Source organism: Hyla sarda, chromosome 10, assembly GCF_029499605.1.
Source record: "Hyla sarda isolate aHylSar1 chromosome 10, aHylSar1.hap1, whole genome shotgun sequence".
NCBI classification, from domain to species: domain Eukaryota; kingdom Metazoa; phylum Chordata; class Amphibia; order Anura; family Hylidae; genus Hyla; species Hyla sarda.
In genome coordinates this window covers 135,310,868-135,331,159 of record NC_079198.1, presented here as the reverse complement: position 1 = coordinate 135,331,159, position 20,292 = coordinate 135,310,868, and the positions used below count along the sequence as shown (strand labels likewise).

The 20,292-nt window shown below is 47.4% G+C and overlaps 1 protein-coding gene across 1 annotated transcript in view; it reads right to left on the bottom strand.

Annotated features, from left to right (window-relative positions):
* Positions 1-20,292, bottom strand: part of TTC34 (tetratricopeptide repeat domain 34) — an 86,764-nt gene that overhangs the window by 26,295 nt on the left and 40,177 nt on the right. The window contains exons 6-7 of the mRNA XM_056544303.1: positions 16,858-17,131; positions 7,613-7,827 (exon numbers count right to left, since the gene is read on the bottom strand). Of these exons, the coding sequence (XP_056400278.1) occupies positions 7,613-7,827; positions 16,858-17,131 (489 nt within the window). The remainder of the gene's footprint in view (positions 1-7,612; positions 7,828-16,857; positions 17,132-20,292) is intronic.

The following is a 20,292-nucleotide window of genomic DNA, read 5'->3' as shown; positions in this document are numbered from 1 at the left end:
TTGCTATGGGGATTTGCTTCTAAACCGGACACGTGTCATCAGAGAGCACTTAGACAGAAAAGAACAACCTTAACTTCAGAAGCTCATAAGTACTGAAAGGACTAAGATTTTTTTAATAGAAGTAATTTACAAATCTGTTTAACTTTCTGGCACCAGTTGATTTAAAAAAAAAAAAAAAAGTTTTTCACAGGAGTACCCCTTTAACTCACCCTATCACCCGCCGAGTCAGTACATCGCTGCCGGTGATAGGCTGACGGCTGTCCGACGTTCCCGTCCCCAGCGTAAGGACGACGTAGGTGCGTTAAAGGGGTACTCCGCCACTGGCATCTCATCCCCTATCCAAAGGATAGGGGATAAGATGTTAGATTGCCGCGGTCCCGCTGCTGGGGACCCCGGGGATCGCTGCTGCAGCACCCCGCCTTCATTACTGCGCAGAGCGAGTTCGCTCTGAGCGTAATGACGGGCGATACAGGGGCCGGAGCAGCGTGACGTCATGGCTCCACCCCTCATGACATCACGGCCTGTCCCCTTAATGCAAGTCTATGGCAGGGGGCGTGACGACCGCCACGGCCCCTCCCATAGACTTGTATTGACGGGGGCGGGCCATGACGTCACGATGGGCGGAGCCGTGACGTAATGATGCTCCGGCCCCAGTATTGCCCTTCATTATGTGCAGAGCGATCTCTCTCTGCGCAGTAATGATGGCGGGGTGCTGCAGCGGCGATCCTCGGGGTCCCCAGGAGCGGGACCCCGGCAATCTGACATCTTACTACTGCAAGAATGGGCCACCAATATAAAAGTCCTGGAAAACCCCTTTAAGGAAAACAAAGGACAGGAATTGGGTGATGAGTTAATGAATAAATGTAAGAAATGCAAATCTACTATCTACTACTATTGTAGAATAATTAAATAAAATTTAAAGGGAGTTTCGTGGTCGTTTGCATCAATACAAAAAAAAAAATAATTTGAAAAAATGATAACTGCTGTAGAAGCTACTGAGAAAGAGTTAAAAAGAGAAAAATTCATGATAAGCTGGACTTTGATACCAACCGAGTGTTTACCTTTGCAAACTCCAAGAAGCACTCTACCCGCCGCCATAACAACAGAAGAAAACAAAAACCGCGCAGACTTCGGGACTACCGATTCGGAGTCAAGAGGTACAGAGGATAGAGCCATTATTCAGACAGGCACTGTTGCTGCGTCTTCTAATATACAGGAATCCCAAGTCCCAGGCGCCCTCCCTTTAGGAGAAGGAGGAAGAGGATGCGGAGAGGGCGCCCGAGGCAGAAACAGAGGCCACAAGAGGAAAACGGTCTTTTGGAGGTAACGGGAGAGTCAGCTCCTGACATTATACAGACTGGCGGGGAGTTAACTGTTCTTAATCTAACGGACTATGTGATGTCTGAGGACTTGAGGTCAGCCCTTACAAAAGGGTTAAATTATTGTGTGGTGGAAAATTATTATGTAGCCTTTGTTATCGACCTATAGAAATCTGTACGAAAATTAAAGGGGTACTCCACTGCTCAGCATTTGGAACAAACTGTTCCGAACGCTGGAGCTGGTGCTGGGAGATCGGGATGTCATAGCCCCGCCCCCTCATACCATCATGCTCCGCCCCCTCGATGCAAGTCTATGGGAGGGGGCGTGACAGCTGTCATGCCCCCCTCCCATAGACTTGCATTGAGGGGGAGGGGCGTGACATCACGAGGTGGTGGGGCTATGACATCACAAGCTCCCGGCGCTGGCTCCAGCATTCGGAACAGTTTGTTCCAGACCTTGAGCAGCAGAGTACCCCTTTAAGAAGGGGAAATCAAACACCAGTCCTTTCTGTCCTGGGTAACAAAATTGGGCACCAAAATGGGGGGCCATCTTACTCTCTGCTTTCAGGTGTATTACCTTCCATGTACATCCTACCACAATACCTTTCATACTCTCCAACATTTAGAAACAAAAATTGGTCAGAGAGTTCCCTTAATATTGTTAAAGTGAACCTGTCATCAACAAAAACTTTTTATATAATGTAGATAATAACATTATATGTATATTTGTAAAATACATTGGTTAAAAAAAGTGTATATTTTGAGGACAAGCAGGGCTCTGTACACTGGGGACAAGCAGGGCTCTGTACACTGAGGACAAACAGGACTCGGTACCTTGAGGACAAGCAGGGCTCCGTACAGTGAGGACAGGCAGGGCTCTGTACACTGAAGACAAGCGGGGCTCTGTGCACTGAAGAGAAGCGGGGCTCTGTGCACTGAGGACAAGCGGGGCTCTGTACACTGAGGACAAGCAGGGCTCTGTACACTGAGGACAAGCAGGGCTCTGTACACTGAGGACAAGCAGGGCTCTGTACACTGAGGACAAGCAGGGCTCTGTACACTGAGGACAAGCAGGGCTCTGTACACTGAGGACAAGCAGGGCTCTGTACACTGAGGACAAGCAGGGCTCTGTACACTGAGGACAAGCAGAGCTCTGTACACTGAGGACAAGCAGAGCTCTGTACACTGAGGACAAGCAGGGCTCTGTACACTGAGGACAAGCAGGGCTCTGTACACTGAGGACAAGCAGGGCTCTGTACACTGAGGACAAGCAGGGCTCTGTACACTGAGGACAAGCAGGGCTCTGTACACTGAGGACAAGCAGGGCTCTGTACATTGAGGACAAGCAGGGCTCTGTACACTGAGGACAAGCAGGGCTCTGTACATTGAGGACAGGCAGGGCTCTGTACACTGAGGACAAGCGGTGCTCTGTACACTGAGAACAAGCAGGGCTCTGTACACTGAGGACAAGCGGTGCTCTGTACACTGAGAACAAGCAGGGCTCTGTACACTGAGGATGAGCGGGGCTCTGTACACTGAGGACAAGCAGGGCTCTGTACACTGAGGACAAGCAGGGCTCTGTACACTGAGGACAAGCAGGGCTCTGTACACTGAGGACAAGCAGGGCTCTGTACACTGAGGACAAGCAGGGCTCTGTACACTGAGGACAAGCAGGGCTCTGTACACTGAGGACAAGCAGGGCTCTGTGCAGTAAGAAAAAGCAGCACATTGTGCACTGAGGCCCTATAACATGTTCCTCATACATCAGGATGATTGACCAGTCAGGAGCCTGCACAGATCCCTGCTTGTCCCGCCCTCACTTCCTGTATTTGGACTCCTCATAGAGACACACAGACAATAGCTGCAGGGATAGCACTTTTTCACCCAAAAATATACGCAATTTTTAACCAATGTATATTACAAATATACATATAATGGTGTTATCTACATTCTATCAAAGGTTTTTGTTGACGGCAGGTAGACTTTAACCATTCGTGTCCCGTATCACTGCCCTCATAGGTGACCTACAACAATGTTTCATCCACAGACGTTCTATAGCAGAGACCTCAAACCTGTGTCTCTCTTAACAAGTTCCAGCCGTTTCTCCCATGTCTCCTTGGATCCATACAGACATGCTCAACCATACACAGATTTTCCATAACCAACCTCTATGGGGCCTGTTAGGGCCACTCAACTTTCCCATAAACAGATACAACTAAGAACCGGACGCATCCAGTTCTTCGTCCTCATGATATTACTGTAGTGGGGAATGCGGATTCGACTCTGAAGGTTGTGAACGTCAGCACCGATGGGACTGAACAATGGTGAATGTGTTGTGCTGGACTGGAGGCGATTCCTGGAGGGTGACGGAGATCTGAAGTCTGGATAGTCGTGTCTGTATTAAGGTTTCCCTCCCATGTGATTGGTCGACACCCGAGGGGGTAATATGAAGGTAATTCTTTTCTGTAGTGTGAAAAGGTCACATAGTAGTCACGAGTTCTGCCGACTTTATGGAAACATTTTATATATATATATAATCTGAGCAGTGGATGCCCTATATACCGTATTTTTCGCCGTATAAGACGCACTTTTTCTTCCACAAAACTGGGGGGGAAAAGTTGGTGCGTCTTATACGGCGAATACACCCCTATCGGGTCGGTCCCTGCGGCCATCAACGGCCGGGACCTGCGGCTAATATAGGACATCATCGATCGCGGTGATGTCCTGTATTAACCCTTCAGACGCGGCGATCAAGGCTGACCGGCGCGTCTGAAGCGAAAGTCGGGCTGTTCGGGACTGCCGCGGTGAAATCGCGGCGTCCCGAACAGCTTACAGGACACCGGGAGGGACCTTACCTGCCTCCTCAGTGTCTGCTCCGTGCCGGGATCCCCTGCATAGCCGGCGGTCTCCTTCGTCGTCATCACGTCGTCGCGCACGCCGTCCCGTCATCCAATAGGAGCGGCGTGCGTAGCGACGTGATGACGGCGACGGAGAGCGTTGATCCCGGGGAAGAAGATGTCCAGAGCGTCGGGGACAGCACGGGGACGCGGCGACAGCGATGGAGCGATATTCAGGGCAGCGGTGACGGGTCCGGAGCGGCGGGGACACGTGAGTATTACCTCCTATCCAGTGGTCTTCAACCTGCGGACCTCCAGATGTTGCAAAACTACAACTCCCAGCATGCCCGGACAGCCGTTGGCTGTCCGGGCATGCTGAGAGTTGTAGTTTTGCTACATCTGGAGGTCCGCAGGTTGAAGATCACTGTTGGGTGCAGAATCTTTTTTTTCGAGATTTTGCACCTTTAAAATTGGGTGCGTTTTATATGCCGGTGCGTCCTATAGGGCGAAAAATACGGTACCTTGTGAATAGCAAAAGAAGGAAAGTTCTGAGACCCAAAAAGTCCCTGGACCAGTCACCAGCTGGAGAGTAGACTTCAAAGTGAATACCAAATGTTCTCCCTTCATCTGGTTCTGGTTCCTATCAGATGGAGAACACCCGTTACCGGAGGCCGCCATCTTTCTTGAGCTCGTAGTGATCCTTAGGCTGCTTCCTCACTGATCTACAGTCCTCGAAGACTGAAATATCTTTGGAGGGTGGTGGCAACCTGAGCTGATCCAACCTATCTCTAGAGAACCTTAAAGGGGCACTCTCATTAAAACTCATTTTTGCTATCGCACTCCTTATGATAAATAAAAAATATTTCTAATATACTTTGTTTTATAAAGTTTTCTATGTTTTATTTGTGTTTAAAAAAGCTGCCACTAGCTGATAAGTACTGGAAGGATTAACATTTTTAAACAGAAGTAATTTACAAATCTGTTTACTTTCTGGCACCAGTTGATTAAAAAAAATAAAAAAATGTGTTTTCCACCGGAGTACCCCTTTAATTTTAACCCTAACGCAGTAACACTAAACGACTAGCCCTAACCCACTAATCCACTAACCCCCTAATCCCAACCCCCTTCACCTAATAATTCAAAAACTTTAACCTCCGACTTTGTATTCCATCCAGTGAAGTCAAGCCACCACTATAAAAAAGGTCATCCAAAAAAAATGTATATGTACATATATATACTTTTTATTTTATTTATTTCCTACCACTTATAGTTTATCCACGTGTAATAAATCAGGGGGAATTGTTTCCAAAAAATTCAAAAAACACCAATGGGACATCATGAAACATTCTTTCTGCATCTGTCACCAGATCTTGGCTCTAAACATTTTATTTATTTTTTTTTTTTTTTATGCCTTAGAGCAGTGGTCTTCAAACTGTGGCCCTCCAGATGTTACAAAACTACAAATCCCAGCATGCCCGGACATGCACACTCACCACACATCCCCATGGCCTGTATGCACACTCACCACACACTGCCATGGCCTGTATGCACGCTCACCACACATTGCCATGGCCTGTATGCACACTCACCACACATCGCCATGTCCTGTATGCACACTCACCACACATCGCCATGGCCTGTATGCACACTCACCACACATCGCCATGGCCTGCATGCACACTCACCACACATCGCCATGTCCTGTATGCACGCTCACCACACATTGCCATGGCCTGTATGCACACTCACCACACATCGCCATGTCCTGTATGCACACTCACCACACATCCCCATGTCCTGTATGCACACTCACCACACATCGCCATGGCCTGTATGCACACTCACCACACATCCCCATGTCCTGTATGCACACTCACCACACATCCCCATGTCCTGTATGCACACTCACCACACATCGCCATGTCCTGTATGCACACTCACCACACATCGCCATGGCCTGCATGCACACTCACCACACATCCCCATGTCCTGTATGCACACTCACCACACATCCCCATGTCCTGTATGCACACTCACCACACATCCCCATGGCCTGTATGCACACTCACCACACATCGCCATGTCCTGTATGCACACTCACCACACATCCCCATGGCCTGTATGCACACTCACCACACATCCCCATGGCCTGTATGCACACTCACCACACATCCCCATGGCCTGTATGCACACTCACCACACATCCCCATGTCCTGTATGCACACTCACCACACATCGCCATGTCCTGTATGCACACTCACCACACATCCCCATGTCCTGTATGCACACTCACCACACATCGCCATGTCCTGTATGCACGCTCACCACACATCGCCATGTCCTGTATGTACGCTTACCACACATCGCCATGTCCTGTATGCACGCTCACCACACATCGCCATGGCCTGTATGCACGCTCACCACACATCGCCATGTCCTGTATGCACACTCACCACACATCGCCATGGCCTGTATGCACGCTCACCACACATCGCCATGTCCTGTATGCACACTCACCACACATCGCCATGTCCTTGTATGCACACTCACCACACATTGCCATGTCCTGTATGCACACTCACCATACACTGCCATGGACTTTCAGGACATGACATTTCAGGAGGACAATGGTTTCACAGAAAGAAAATAAAGCCGCTAGAATGGCCCAGCCGATCACATGACTAATATCCCATTGAAAATCTATGGAAAGAACTGAAGATCATGATTCATTGAAGAGGCCCACAGAACCTTCAAGATTTGAAGACTGTGTGAAAGAATGGGCCAAAATCCCCCAGAGCAATGCATCGACTTGTTTCTCCATACAGAAGGCATCTTAAAGCTGTCATTACCAACAAAAGCTTCTGTGCAAAGTACAGTGGTCCCTCAACATACGATGGTAATCCGTTCAGGCCCTGCCCGGAGCTAAATGTTCCAAACGCTGGTTAGTGGAGTACCCCTTTAAATCAACTGGTGCCAGAAAGTTAAACAGATTTGTTAATTACTTATATTTAAAAATCTTAATCCTTCCAGTACTTATAAGCTGCTGCATGCTCCACAGGAAGTTCTTTCATTTTTTAATTTCCTTTCTGTCTGACCACAGTGCTCTCTGCTGACACCTCTGTCCATTTTAGGAACTTTCCAGGGCAGGATAGGCTTACTATGGGTATTTGCTCCTGACCTGGACAGAGTTCCTGACACGGACAGAGGTGTCAGCAGAGAGCACTGTGGTCAAACAGAAAGGAAATTCCTGTGGAGCATACAGCAGCTGATAAGTACTGGAAGGATTAAGATTTTTAAATAGAAGTAATTTACAAATCTGTTTAACTTTCTGGAACCAGTTGATAAAAAAAAATGGCATGGAGTACCCCTTTAAGTAAGACCTAATAAGACATACATTGTAGACATTTCTATGACAATAAAATAATTCTAGCAGTGTATATGAATTGGCGCAGTTACCTGGGAGAGGCTTTGTCGTTCTCTTTTATCCAAAAACTTCACCAGAATTTCCAGTTCGCCAGGGTTTCGAGCAGCCAAGGTGGAGAGTTCCTGAGTTGCGGCCAGAACGTTGCGGCACTTGACGTGGAGGATCCCATACCTGGCTTTAGCGGATTCATCTATGGCGCCATTGGTGAAAGACTTCTTTAGGTGCGTGAAAGCTTCTTCGTATCTCTCTAAAGGTGGGAAATCCGTGTGATTATATAAAGTTTTGTGTGGTCTTCTAAAGCTGCTGTTTCTGGTTATAAACACTGCGTCGGCCTTTTCTGTCACAACACACATTAAAGAGGTCATCCAGCATCTAAAAACTTATCACGGGGGGTCCGACCGCTGGGACCCCCTGCAATCTCCTGTATGGGTCAACTATCCAGCGGATAGGGTATGAGATCTTAGAAATTGGATAACGCCCTTAAAGGGATACTCCGCCCCTAAACATCTTATCCCGCCACTGGGAACCCCCGCAATCTCCATGCTGCATCTGGCGTTCGTTTAGAGCTTCGGTTTCAGCGCTGGAAGCTTATGATGTCACAGCCACGCCCCCTCAATGCAAGTCTACGGGAGGAGGCATGACGGCTATCACACCCCCTCCCATAGACTTGCATTGAGCGGGGTGTGACCGTGACGTCATGAGCCCCACCCGCAACGCCAGTCATCCAGCACAGAGTGAAGTTCGCTCCGAGCACCGGCTGTCTGGGGTGCCGCAGCCAAAATCGCAGGGGTCCCCAGCAGCAGGACCCCCACGATTAGACATCTTATCCCCTATCCTTTAGATAGGGGATAAGATGTGTAGGGTCGGAGTACCACTTTAAATTCTATATTAGATCGATGAGAGATGGGGGCGCTGTTGCATTGATATCTATGGTAAAAAGGCCAGAGGACCAGGTGAAAAGTGGTATTGCAAGTGACTAACGTTCAATGTCAAATATGTATGGATGGGTGTAGCTGAGATACAGGTAAATGCACCAGGTGTTGGGTGCTGGGAGGAGTTCCGATAAATCACTTTGCCCTGATCATGGCATTAAGATACATGAATGGGCAACAAACTACATCTTTACCTAACAATTTAAGGAAAACCTAGTCACAACTCTAGAACTAAGTCTTATAATGTATGACTATGACATCATCTCTGAGGACACGCTACCTTTGGGACAGAACGTGTTGTATTTATTCACAGCGTCTTCCGGCAAAGTCCGGCTGTGAAGTTGTAGTCATCTGATCTTGTGGTGAATCATGGGTTTATGACTTCTATGTCCCAGGTTTATGTGGTTTTACTTATTTATATCTTTTGTTCTCTTTCCATCTTTTCCATTTAAGCTGCTCGTAAGTTTTAGAGAAATGTTGGCTGAAGTGAACAATTTTGGTGGCACTGGTGACTATCTGATGTGCATGGGGGGGGATCTCAACTCCAATATCTGCCATTGGGGGACAGAAGGATCAGCATGTTGGATTTCAGCTGCCCGATCCTTTTGCTCTTGGAGACATGAGCCACCATTGGTGTCAAGCAGCGGCCTTTTGCCTTTTCTATTGAAAACATATGTGGTGGCCCAGTAGAGGAGTTGCACCCCTGTACGCTAGCTGCCCTGCAGACTCCATCCTGTGACCCCTGGGCCCCCTTCACCTATGTCTTGTATATATCACCTCCAGTGCCTATGTTATATAATGTATTGTACCTAGAATGTGTAATGCTTTTAAGTAATGTGTCATGTGATTGTAACCAGGGAAGGTACCAGTGACAGGGTGACCTACCGGGTGACCTATGGGACCCCTCCTAGTCTCCTCGATATAAGCCCTGGGTGTGTGTCTGGTGTCCAGAGGAGGCCAAAGTCTACCACGCAGCCACGGATCCACAAGTCCACTACCCCCCAAGTCCAAGTCTAAGCCTGGTAAGCTACAAACGGGGTATAGTCAGTCTCAGTCAAGTCTGTATCAAGTCAGTGTGGCCATGCATCAAATTGTCCAAGTTCACTATAAGTCCCAGCAAGCCCTTGTCACCTACGTGGGCCTAGCCAAGCTGTATAGACTGTTACATCTGTCTGACTCAGTAAGGCTGCTGTTGTTCCGTAACTTGGCATCAGAGTCATTATTCGCCCGCGTGCCTAGCCCAGGATACAGCGGTATACCTTTGAGTGTGTAGAGGATATAACACGCCCTGGCGTCACGAACACAAGAGGTTAATGCCTTCTGCCCCTAGGGTAATTCCCTCATCACCCCCCACCACACATGTGCGCATTTTGGCATTGACCGAAAGCTATGTTAGGGGTATTGCCAGCCATAGAATGGAGCAGTACCCCTGCTATACTATACGCTTATAGGTTTTGTTCTAGTGGAGGCCTCGGAAGCAACTTCAACAGAGATAAGTATTTCCCTGAGACTTATCATTATATTAATAGACAGGAAGGTCATCTCATGGTTCTATGAAGGAGCTTTCCATATATATATTTTCCATATTTAAACCACCAGTGACCCCCAACAAATTTCAGCCAGGGGCGGCACCAGGAATACGTTGGCAAAAGAGTCACTATAGGCTCCCTGTCTATCCTTCAGCGTGCCATATCATCCATAAGTCCAGTAGACCTATGCACATCCCTATGTTTGCTGACTGCTGATGGCGGCCCTTGGATTAACCCATTATTATTCTAGTCTAACCATGAATGGTAACAACATAGATAATGCAACATTACCTCTCTATGGTACAAACAACACACCCGGAAAAACACTAAACAGCCCACCCTAAAAAATTATAGTAATAACAAGAATAATTAAAATGTTCTATGGTAACTGAAGTACAATTAAAAGAATTTAAAAAAAATGTAAACTTTTATTGGCAAATACATCAAGTTTATGTAAAGACTCAATATTTCCAGTGCTGATCCCTCTTCTTTTCTAGGACTTCTCCCCATGATGTTGGATTGAATCCTGACCGGTGACCTCTGACGGGTGACCTCTGATCGGTGATCTCTGACCGGTGACCACTGACCGGTGACCACTAAATGGTGACCACTGACCGGTGACCTCTGACCGGTGACCTCTGACCAGTGACCTCTGACCGGTGACCTCTGACCGGTGACCTCTGACCGGTGACCTCTGACCGGTGACCTCTGACCGGTGACCACTGACCAGTGACCTCTGACCAGTGACCTCTGACCAGTGACCTCTGACCAGTGACCTCTGACCAGTGACCTCTGACCAGTGACCTCTGACCAGTGACCTCTGACCAGTGACCTCCCATTCTAAACTCATCACTGCGCAGAGTTTATCACAATCTCTGTGTTTTTGTTTTTCCTCCTTCTTCTTGAGGATTGACCACAAATTCTCTATGGGATTAAAAGGGGTACTCCGCTGCTCAGCGTTTGGAACAAACTGTTCTAAATGCTGGAGCCGGAAGCTTGAGACGTCATAACCCCGCCCCCTCATGATGTCAGACCCCGTCCCCTCAATGCAAGTCTACAGGAGGGGGCGTGACAGCCGTCACGCCCCCTCCCATAGACTTGCATTAAGGGGGTGGGGTGTGACATCATTAGGGGGCAGGACGTGATGGCATGAGGGGGCGGAGCTATGACGTCATGAGCTCCCGGCACCGATTCCAGCATTCGGAACAGTTTGTTCCTTATGCTAAGCAGCGGAGTACCCCCTTAAGATCTGGGCAATTTCCTGGCTATGGACCCAAAATTTCAATGTTTTCTTCACCGAGCCTCTTATGGATCATTTTTGATCTTGTGACTTGGTCTCCATCATGCCGGACACAGCCTTGTTCATCACTACATTGCTCCTGGATGGTCGGGGAAGTGGCTCTCGGGGGGTTCGTAGATACCATTTTTTATTCATGGCAGTGTTCTTCGGCAGAATTTTTGGTGAGCCCACCCTCCTGGATGAGAGCCACCCCACACATGATGGTCTCAGGAGGATTTACCATTGGCATGACCCAGGACTTATGGTAGTGTCACCTTTTCTTCTCCGGACAATGATTCTTCCAGATGATCCAAATGGTCTGACATGTTTTCAGTAGAGAAAATAACATTACCCCAGTCCTCTGCAGCTAGGGTTGCCACCATTTTTGACCAAAAATACCTAACATTCTAATGTGCATAATTAATTATATATATGCGTGACATCACATTAATCCCCCCTCTGATCCCCCACGTGCCATACTCTTTTACTCATTTCAATTGATCCCCCTCTGAACCCCGTATCATAACCATTCCAATTGGTCCATCCCCCCCCCCTTTCCACTGATCCCCTTGTGCCATAATCATTCCAATAAATGTATCCCCCCCCCCCCTCCCATCGATTCCTTTGTGCTATAACCATTTAAAGTGGTAATCAACTGGAAAAAATTATTGTTATTTTTTTTAATCAACTTGTGCCAGAAAGTTAAACAGATTTGTAAATTACTTCTATTAAAAAAAATCTTAATCCTTCCAGTACTTATCAGCTGCTGTATACTACAGAGGAAGTTCTTTTCTTTTTGAATTTCTTTTCTGTCTGACCACATTGCTCTCTGCTGACACCTCTGTCCATTTTAGGAACTGTCCAAATCCCCAGAAAGAAAATTCAAAAAGAGAAGAACCTGTGGATCATGCAGCAGCTAATAAGTACTGGAAGGATTAAGATTAAAAAATAGAAGTCATTTACGAATCTGTTTAATTTTCTGGTACCAGGTGATTAAAAAAAATAAATGTTTTCCAAGGGAGTACCCCTTTAACCCATTCAATTGACTCCCAGCAATTTTGCTTTTCCAGTATGAAGGGGACCTCAGGTTGCCAGCTGGCCGGTATTTTTGATATTAAAAATACATGCAAAGGCCGGTATTTATCCAACCAATCCTGGCACTCCAGGAATGCTGCACCATAACCTGTACCAGTGTTTCCCAACCAGAGCGCCTCCAGCTGTTGCAAAACTACAACTCCCAGCATGCCCGGACAGCCAACGGATGTCCGGGCATGCTGGGAGTTGTAGTTTTTTAATGGCTGGAGGCATTCCTGATTGGCAAACACTGACCTATATTATATACTACTATATAGTGCAACATGCTGGGAATTGTAGTTTTGCAACAGCTGGAGGCACCCCTGGTTGGGAAACACTGACCTAAATTATATACTACTATATGGTCCAACATGCTGGGAGTTGTAGTTTTGCAACAGCTGGAGGCATTCCTGGTTGAGAAACACTGACCTATATTAAATACTACTGTATAGTGCAACATGCTGGGAATTGTAGTTTTGCAACAGCTGGAGGCACCCCTGGTTGGCAAACACTGACCTATACTATACACTACCATATAGTCCAACATGCTGGGAGTTGTAGTTTTGCAACAGCTGGAGGCACCCCTGGTTGGGAAACACTGACCTAAATTATATACTACTATATGGTCCAACATGCTGGGAGTTGTAGTTTTGCAACAGCTGGAGGCATTCCTGGTTGAGAAACACTGACCTATATTAAATACTACTGTATAGTGCAACATGCTGGGAATTGTAGTTTTGCAACAGCTGGAGGCACCCCTGGTTGGCAAACACTGACCTATACTATATACTACTATATAGTCCAACATGCTGGGAGTTGTAGTTTTTGTTTGGAGGAACTGCTGAGCCACAGGCTGTATCAGGGCATGCTGGGAGTTGTAGTTAGTGACTAACTGCAACTCCAGCATTTAATAAAAAAAAAAAAACGATCAAAAAGTCACATCTAAACAAAAATGGTACTTTTAGAAACTACAGATTCGGGCGCAAAAAATTAGCCCTCATACAGGCCCATATAAGGAGAAATAAAAAGGTTAGAGGGGTCAGAATATATAATTAATTATGCAAATTAGCATGGCCGGTATTTTTTTGGGGGGAAAGAAAGGTGGCAACCCTAGAAAGATGCGATCTGATTGGTTGCTATGGGCGACTCAGAAACTTTCCCCCTGGACAGGTTTTGATAAATCTCCCCCCATGTCACCAGGCAGAAGTGATAACTAAGAGGCTCGGAGAACAAAACATTGACATTTTGGGTCCTTCCCTGTTTTTTTGTTTTTTTTGTTTTACACATATATATGTTAAAAGTTTTCATGTAATATTACATTTAATATATATATAAACAAGACAGTGACAAAGAGACCAAAGTGATGAGTTGCACTTGACTCGTTTTGAGCGTCTATTCATTTTGCGTTTTATTGACCATGTCTGTGCGTGGATTGGTTTCTAAAAATAAAAAAATAAAAAAATTTGGGTCCATATGTCCAGGACGCTCCGCAGATCTCAATCCCATTGGGAATTTATGGTCAATCCTCAAAAAGTGGGTGGACAAACAAAAACACAGAGATTATGATGGACTACAAGTGCTATATGGGTTGTCACCGGTCAGGATTGGGCCCAGCAGGACGGGGGGAACCGCAGAAGTCTTACTGGGTCAATACTGTATACCGTATATACTCGAGTATAAGCCGACCCGAATATAAGCTGAGGCCCCTAATTTCACCCCAAAAACCCAGGAAAAGTTATTGGCTATAAGCCTAGGGTGGGAAATACATCATCCCCCCGTCATCATCCAGACCCCGGTCATTAACACCCCTGTCATCATCCCCCCCCTGTCATCATCACCCCCTGTCATCATCACCGCCTGTCATCATCACCGCCTGTCATCATCACCGCCTGTCATCATCACCCTCGTCATCATCACCCTGTCATCATCACCGCCTATCATCACCGCCTGTCATCATCACCGCCTGTCATCATCACCCTCGTCATCATCACCCCCGTCATCATCACCCTCCTCATCATCACCCCCGTCATCATCACCCCGTCATCATCACCCCCGTCATCATCACCCTCGTCATCATCACCCTCGTCATCATCACCCCGTCATCATCACCCCGTCATCATCATCCCCCTTCATCATCACCCTGTCATCATCACCCCGTCATCATCACCCCGTCATCATCACCGCTGTCATCATCACCCCCGTCATCATCACCCCCGTCATCATCACCCCCGTCATCATCACCCCCGTCATCATCACCCCCGTCATCATCACCCCGTCATCATCACCCCGTCATCATCACCCCGTCATCATCACCCTCGTCATCATCACCCTCGTCATCATCACCCTCGTCATCATCACCCTCGTCATCATCACCCCGTCATCATCACCCCGTCATCATCACCACTGTCATCATCACCCCGTCATCATCACCCCCGTCATCATCACCCCCGTCATCATCACTCCGTCATCATCACCCCCGTCATCATCACCCTCCTCATCATCACCCCGTCATCATCACCCCCGTCATCATCACACCGTCATCATCACCCCCGTCATCATCACCCTCGTCATCATCACCCTCGTCATCATCACCCCGTCATCATCACCCCGTCATCATCATCCCCCTTCATCATCACCCTGTCATCATCACCCTCGTCATCATCACCCCGTCATCATCACCCTGTCATCATCACCCTGTCATCATCACCCCGTCATCATCACCGCTGTCATCATCACCGCTGTCATCATCACCCCCGTCATCATCACCCCCGTCATTATCACCCCCGTCATCATCACCCCCGTCATCATCACCCCCGTCATCATCACCCCGTCATCATCACCCCGTCATCATCACCCTCGTCATCATCACCCTCGTCATCATCACCCCGTCATCATCACCCCGTCATCATCACCGCTGTCATCATCACCCCGTCATCATCACCCCCGTCATCATCACCCCCGTCATCATCACCCTCGTCATCATCACCCTCGTCATCATCACCCCCGTCATCATCACCCCCGTCATCATCACCCCCGTCATCATCACCCTCGTCATCATCACCCCCGTCATCATCACCCCCGTCATCATCACCCTCGTCATCATCACCCCGTCATCATCACCCCGTCATCATCACCGCTGTCATCATCACCCCCGTCATCATCACCCCGTCATCATCACCCCTGTCATCATCACCCCGTCATCATCACCTGTCATCATCACCTGTCATCATCACCCTGTCATCATCACCCTATCATCATCCCCCCCCTTCATCATCACCGCCTGTCCATCCCTTCTCAGTGGTCTTCAACCTGCGGACCTACAGATGATGCAAAACTACAACTCCCAGCATGCCCGGACAGCCATCGGCTGTCCGGGCATGCTGGGAGTTGTAGTTTTGAAATATCTGGAGGTCCGCAGGTTGAAGACCACTGCGGCCTTCGTCATCATCCAGACCCCCCTTTTGTTTTCAACTCACCTCCCCTCGGTGAGAAGGAAGGGTGAGCTGGTCCGGGACATCTATGCTGCAGGGACCGTCCGGTGGGGAGGGTTAGTCGTTCCGGGCTGTCCATCTTCACTGGGAGGCCCTCTTCTCGGATGTTGCCTTGACGATGATGCGCGGTGGCGTCAATGCAGCGTCACTAGTTCGGGCCGGAGCGGAGAAGAGGGCCTCCCGGTGAAGATGGACAGCCCGGAACGACTAACCCTCCCCACCGGACGGTCCCTGCAGCATAGATGGCCCGGACCAGCTCACCCTTCCTTCCCACCGAGGGGAGGTGAGTAGAAAACAAAAGGGGGGTCAGGATGATGACGAGGGCCGCAGTGGTCTTCAACCTGCGGACCTCCAGATGTTTCAAATCCACAACTCCCAGCATGCCTGGACAGCTAATGGCTGTCTGGGCATGCTGGGAGTTGTAGTTTTGCAACATCTAGAGGTCTGCAGGTTGAAGACCACTAAGAAGGTATTGACAGGCGGAGATGGACGTCCGCGACCATCACCTCACAGCTAAAGCCAGAAACGTTTTTTTGTTCACTCGAGTATAAGTCGAGGGGGGCGTTTTCAGCACAAAAAAATCATGCTGAAAAACTCGGCTTTTACTCGAGTATATACGGTATATTAGGGGGGAGATTTATCAAAACCTGTGGAGATGAAAAGTCAACCAGTTGCCCATAGCAACCAATCAGATCGCTTCTTTCATTTTTCACAAGGCCTCTGCAAAACGAAAGAAGCGATCTGATTGGTTGCTATGGGCAACTGCTTGACTTCTCCTCTGCCCGGGTTTTGTTAAATCTCCCTTTCTTTACTAGCCAATTAAAAAGTTCCAAATACTTACAAAATACTTCTAATTGTACTTCAGTAACCATAGAAACATCTCGTATGGAGTAAAAACGAAAGCTCATCAGTCTCCAAAGCTTTTTCGCCAGTGAATACGAGGTGTGCGACACCATTACTCTCTCGTCCTACCTTTGGCTATGAGGAGGTCTGTGTACAGTAGGTGGATTTTTCCTTGAATTTTGTCTATTTCCCACAGCGATCCTGCGATGATGTCCAGGTCCTTAAACGAGGGGTCACTGTGCAGGCTCTTACTGGCGCTGAGTAGTTGGGCCAGACCGGCGCGGCAGTAGTCGTGTAGCCAATCCACTACCTGTATCCGAGCCTCCGGCTTTAAAGAGCGGATCTCCTGGACGACGTAGCCGGCGTCCGCTCGGAGGGCCAGCACCATGTCACACATCGCCTCCTTCGTGATTTAAAAGAGAAACAATGAATTAATTCTGTCCAAGAAAAGACAATACAGACAAAACATTAATATCCGAAAAGTAATGGACCTCTGGATGGGGAGCGCTTCTAGCTTTGTAAATGATCTATTGTTTGGTCCAGGTAAACAGAATAGTTGGGTAGGTGCCCGACTTCATAGAACTATAGTGAACTATTTTTCTTCAACTCAAAACAAATGGAAAAAGGCATCTTGCCGGATTTAGTATTTAAAGGAGTACTCCGGTGGGAAACTATTTATTTTTCTAATCAACTGGTGGCAGAAAGTTAAACAGATTTGTAAAACAGAGTAAAACCATACAACTTCCTGTCATGTATACAGCAGCTGATAAGTACTGGAAGGATTAAAGGGGTTATCCAGGAAAAAACTTTTTTTTTATATATACGGTACATATATTTATATCAACTGGCTCCAGAAAGTTAAACAGATTTGTAAATGACTTCTATTAAAAAATCTTAATCCTTTCAGTACTTATGAATGAGCTTCTGAAGTTAAGGTTGTTCTTTTCTGTCTAAGTGCTCTCTGATGAGACGTGTCTCGGGAACCGCCCAGTTTAGTAGCAAATCCCCATAGCAAACCTCTTCTAAACTGGGCGTTTCCCAAGACACGTCATCAGAGAGCACTTAGACAGAAAAGAACAACCTTAACTTCAGAAGCTCATAAGTACTGAAAGGATTAAGATTTTTTAATAGAAATCATTTACAAATCTGTTTAAAGGGGTACTCCGCCCCTAGATAGGGGATAAGATGCCAGTATGCCGCGGTCCCGCTGCTGGGGAGCCCCGGGAGCGAGTTCGCTCTGCAGGTAATGACGCGCAATACAGGGGCCGGAGCATCATTACGTTACGGCTCCGCCCCTCGTGACGTCACGACCCACCCCTTTCAATACAAGTCTATGGGAGGGGGCGTGGCGGTCGTCACGCCCCCTGCCATAGACTTGCATTAAGGGGACGGGCTGTGATGTCACGAGGGGCGGAGCCATGACGTCACGCTGCTTCGGCCCCTGTATCGCCCGTCATTACGCACAGAGCGAACTCGCTCTGTGCAGTAATGATAGCGGGGTGCCGCAGTGGGGATCCCGGGGCTCCCGGGGCTCCCCAGCACCGGGACCGCGGCATACTGGCATCTTTTCCCCTATCCTTTGGATAAGGGATAAGATGTCTAGGGGCGGAGTACCCCTTTAACTTTCTGGAGCCAGTTGATATATAAAAAAAAGTTTTTTCCTGGATAACCCCTTTAAGATTTTTTTTATAGAAGTAATTTACAAATTTGTTTAACTTTTTGGCACCAGTTGATTTAAAAAAAAAATTAATAATAATATTTCGACCGGGGTGCCCCTTTAACCCCTGAAGCCGGTCATATATATAAGATAGGCGTGGACAGGCAACACCTATATCTTTTGATCCCACCATATACAGTAGGTCAGTGCACGTGTTCTAGATGGAGAGACGGGAAAGCTGCTGTCAGACTCAACTTAAAAGGTTACTCCGCCCCAATCCATGTTATCCCCTCTCCAAAGGAGTTGGGACCCCGTGTGATCTCCAGCCCGGCACTCTGGAGTTCTGAACAATATGTTCAGAATGCCGGCTTCGGGTGCGTGTGGTCATGATGTCACGCCATGACCCCCTCCATTCAGGTCTATGGGAGGGGGCTTGATGGTCATCACGCCCCCTCCCATAGACCTGAATGGAGGGGGCGTGGCGTGATGTCATGACCATGGCTGACTGCAGATCGCGAGGGGTCCTAGCGACCCAAAACCCCCCATGATCAGACATCTTACGCCCTATCGTTTGGATAGGGGATTAGATGGCAGGGGCAGAATACCCTTATTACTCCCAAAAACATCCGGCAAGTGAGATCCATCACACCCAAGTCTTTTTTCACATGTTGTTATGTTGCACCCTTTAATACATAAGGGTATTCATACCTTTGCTCAGGACTTAGGTGAAGCCCCAAGGCCTTTGGGGCTTCCCCTTTAAGTTACTTAGTTTGGTGGAGCGTCAGTTCTAGGAGGAGTCCTGGTTGTTCCTTTTAATAATTATGGAGGCCACTGAGCTCTTGGGATATTCAGTGCAGCAGAAAAGTTTTTTATCCCCTTCTCCAGATCTGTGTTTTTACACAATCCTGTCTCTGAGCTCTATATACAGTTCTTTCCCCCTCATGGATTGGTTTTTGCTCTGATATACATTGTCAGCTGTGAGACCTTATATAGACAGGGCTGAGTCTTGTCAAAATCAGTTGAATTTACCCCAGGTGACTCCAACTAGTGTTGAGCATGATTATTCGTAATCCAAATTTTATCGCGAATATCGGCACTTCGCGATTTTGCGAATATTTAGAATATAGTGCTATATATTAGTAATGACGAATATTCGTGTTTTTTTTTTCACATGCAAATTTTCCATGCGAATAGCGGTCTATCACATGGGTCTTTTTTTTTCTCCACATGTGAATGTTTATGCAAATTTTATGCAAATTTTTCATGCAAATTTTCAGTGAATGAACATAGCGAATATGTGAATTTCGCGAACATAGGAAGAATAATCATCAATATATTAGCGAAATATCGCAAATTCGAATATGGCCGCTGCCGCTCATCACTAACTCCAACCAAGGCGGAGAAACATGTCAGAGATGAGAAAGAGAAATGGGAGGAGCCAGAGCTAAACATCATGGGTCATAGCAAAGGGTCTGAATACTTATGTCCAGGTGAAATTCTAGTTTTTCATTTTTACTAAATCTGCAGATATGTCTAGAATTCTGTGTTAAGTAAAGCCGTCCATAGTTTGCCAGCAAAGGTCTGTAGAATTATTTGCTGCAGCATTTCCGCAGCATAAAGATCGTCACCTGTACATCAAGGGGTTAACTACAAGCCCTCTCTTACAACTACTACCAATGCTAATAATCTCGCTCCTCACTGCCACCTATTGGACGTAGTGTCCCTTCAAATCAATGTTCAACCCTAAAGCTTCCGTATCATTTTTACTGTGAATTTTTTTTTGGCTGAAAAATAAAAAACAAAAAAAAGGAATGCTACAAAAACGTGACCTTTTATTTTCCCTCTACAATGTCGTGGCGTTTTTGTCATTGCCCAGAAGGGAAAAAAAAGCTAATACACATTTACAA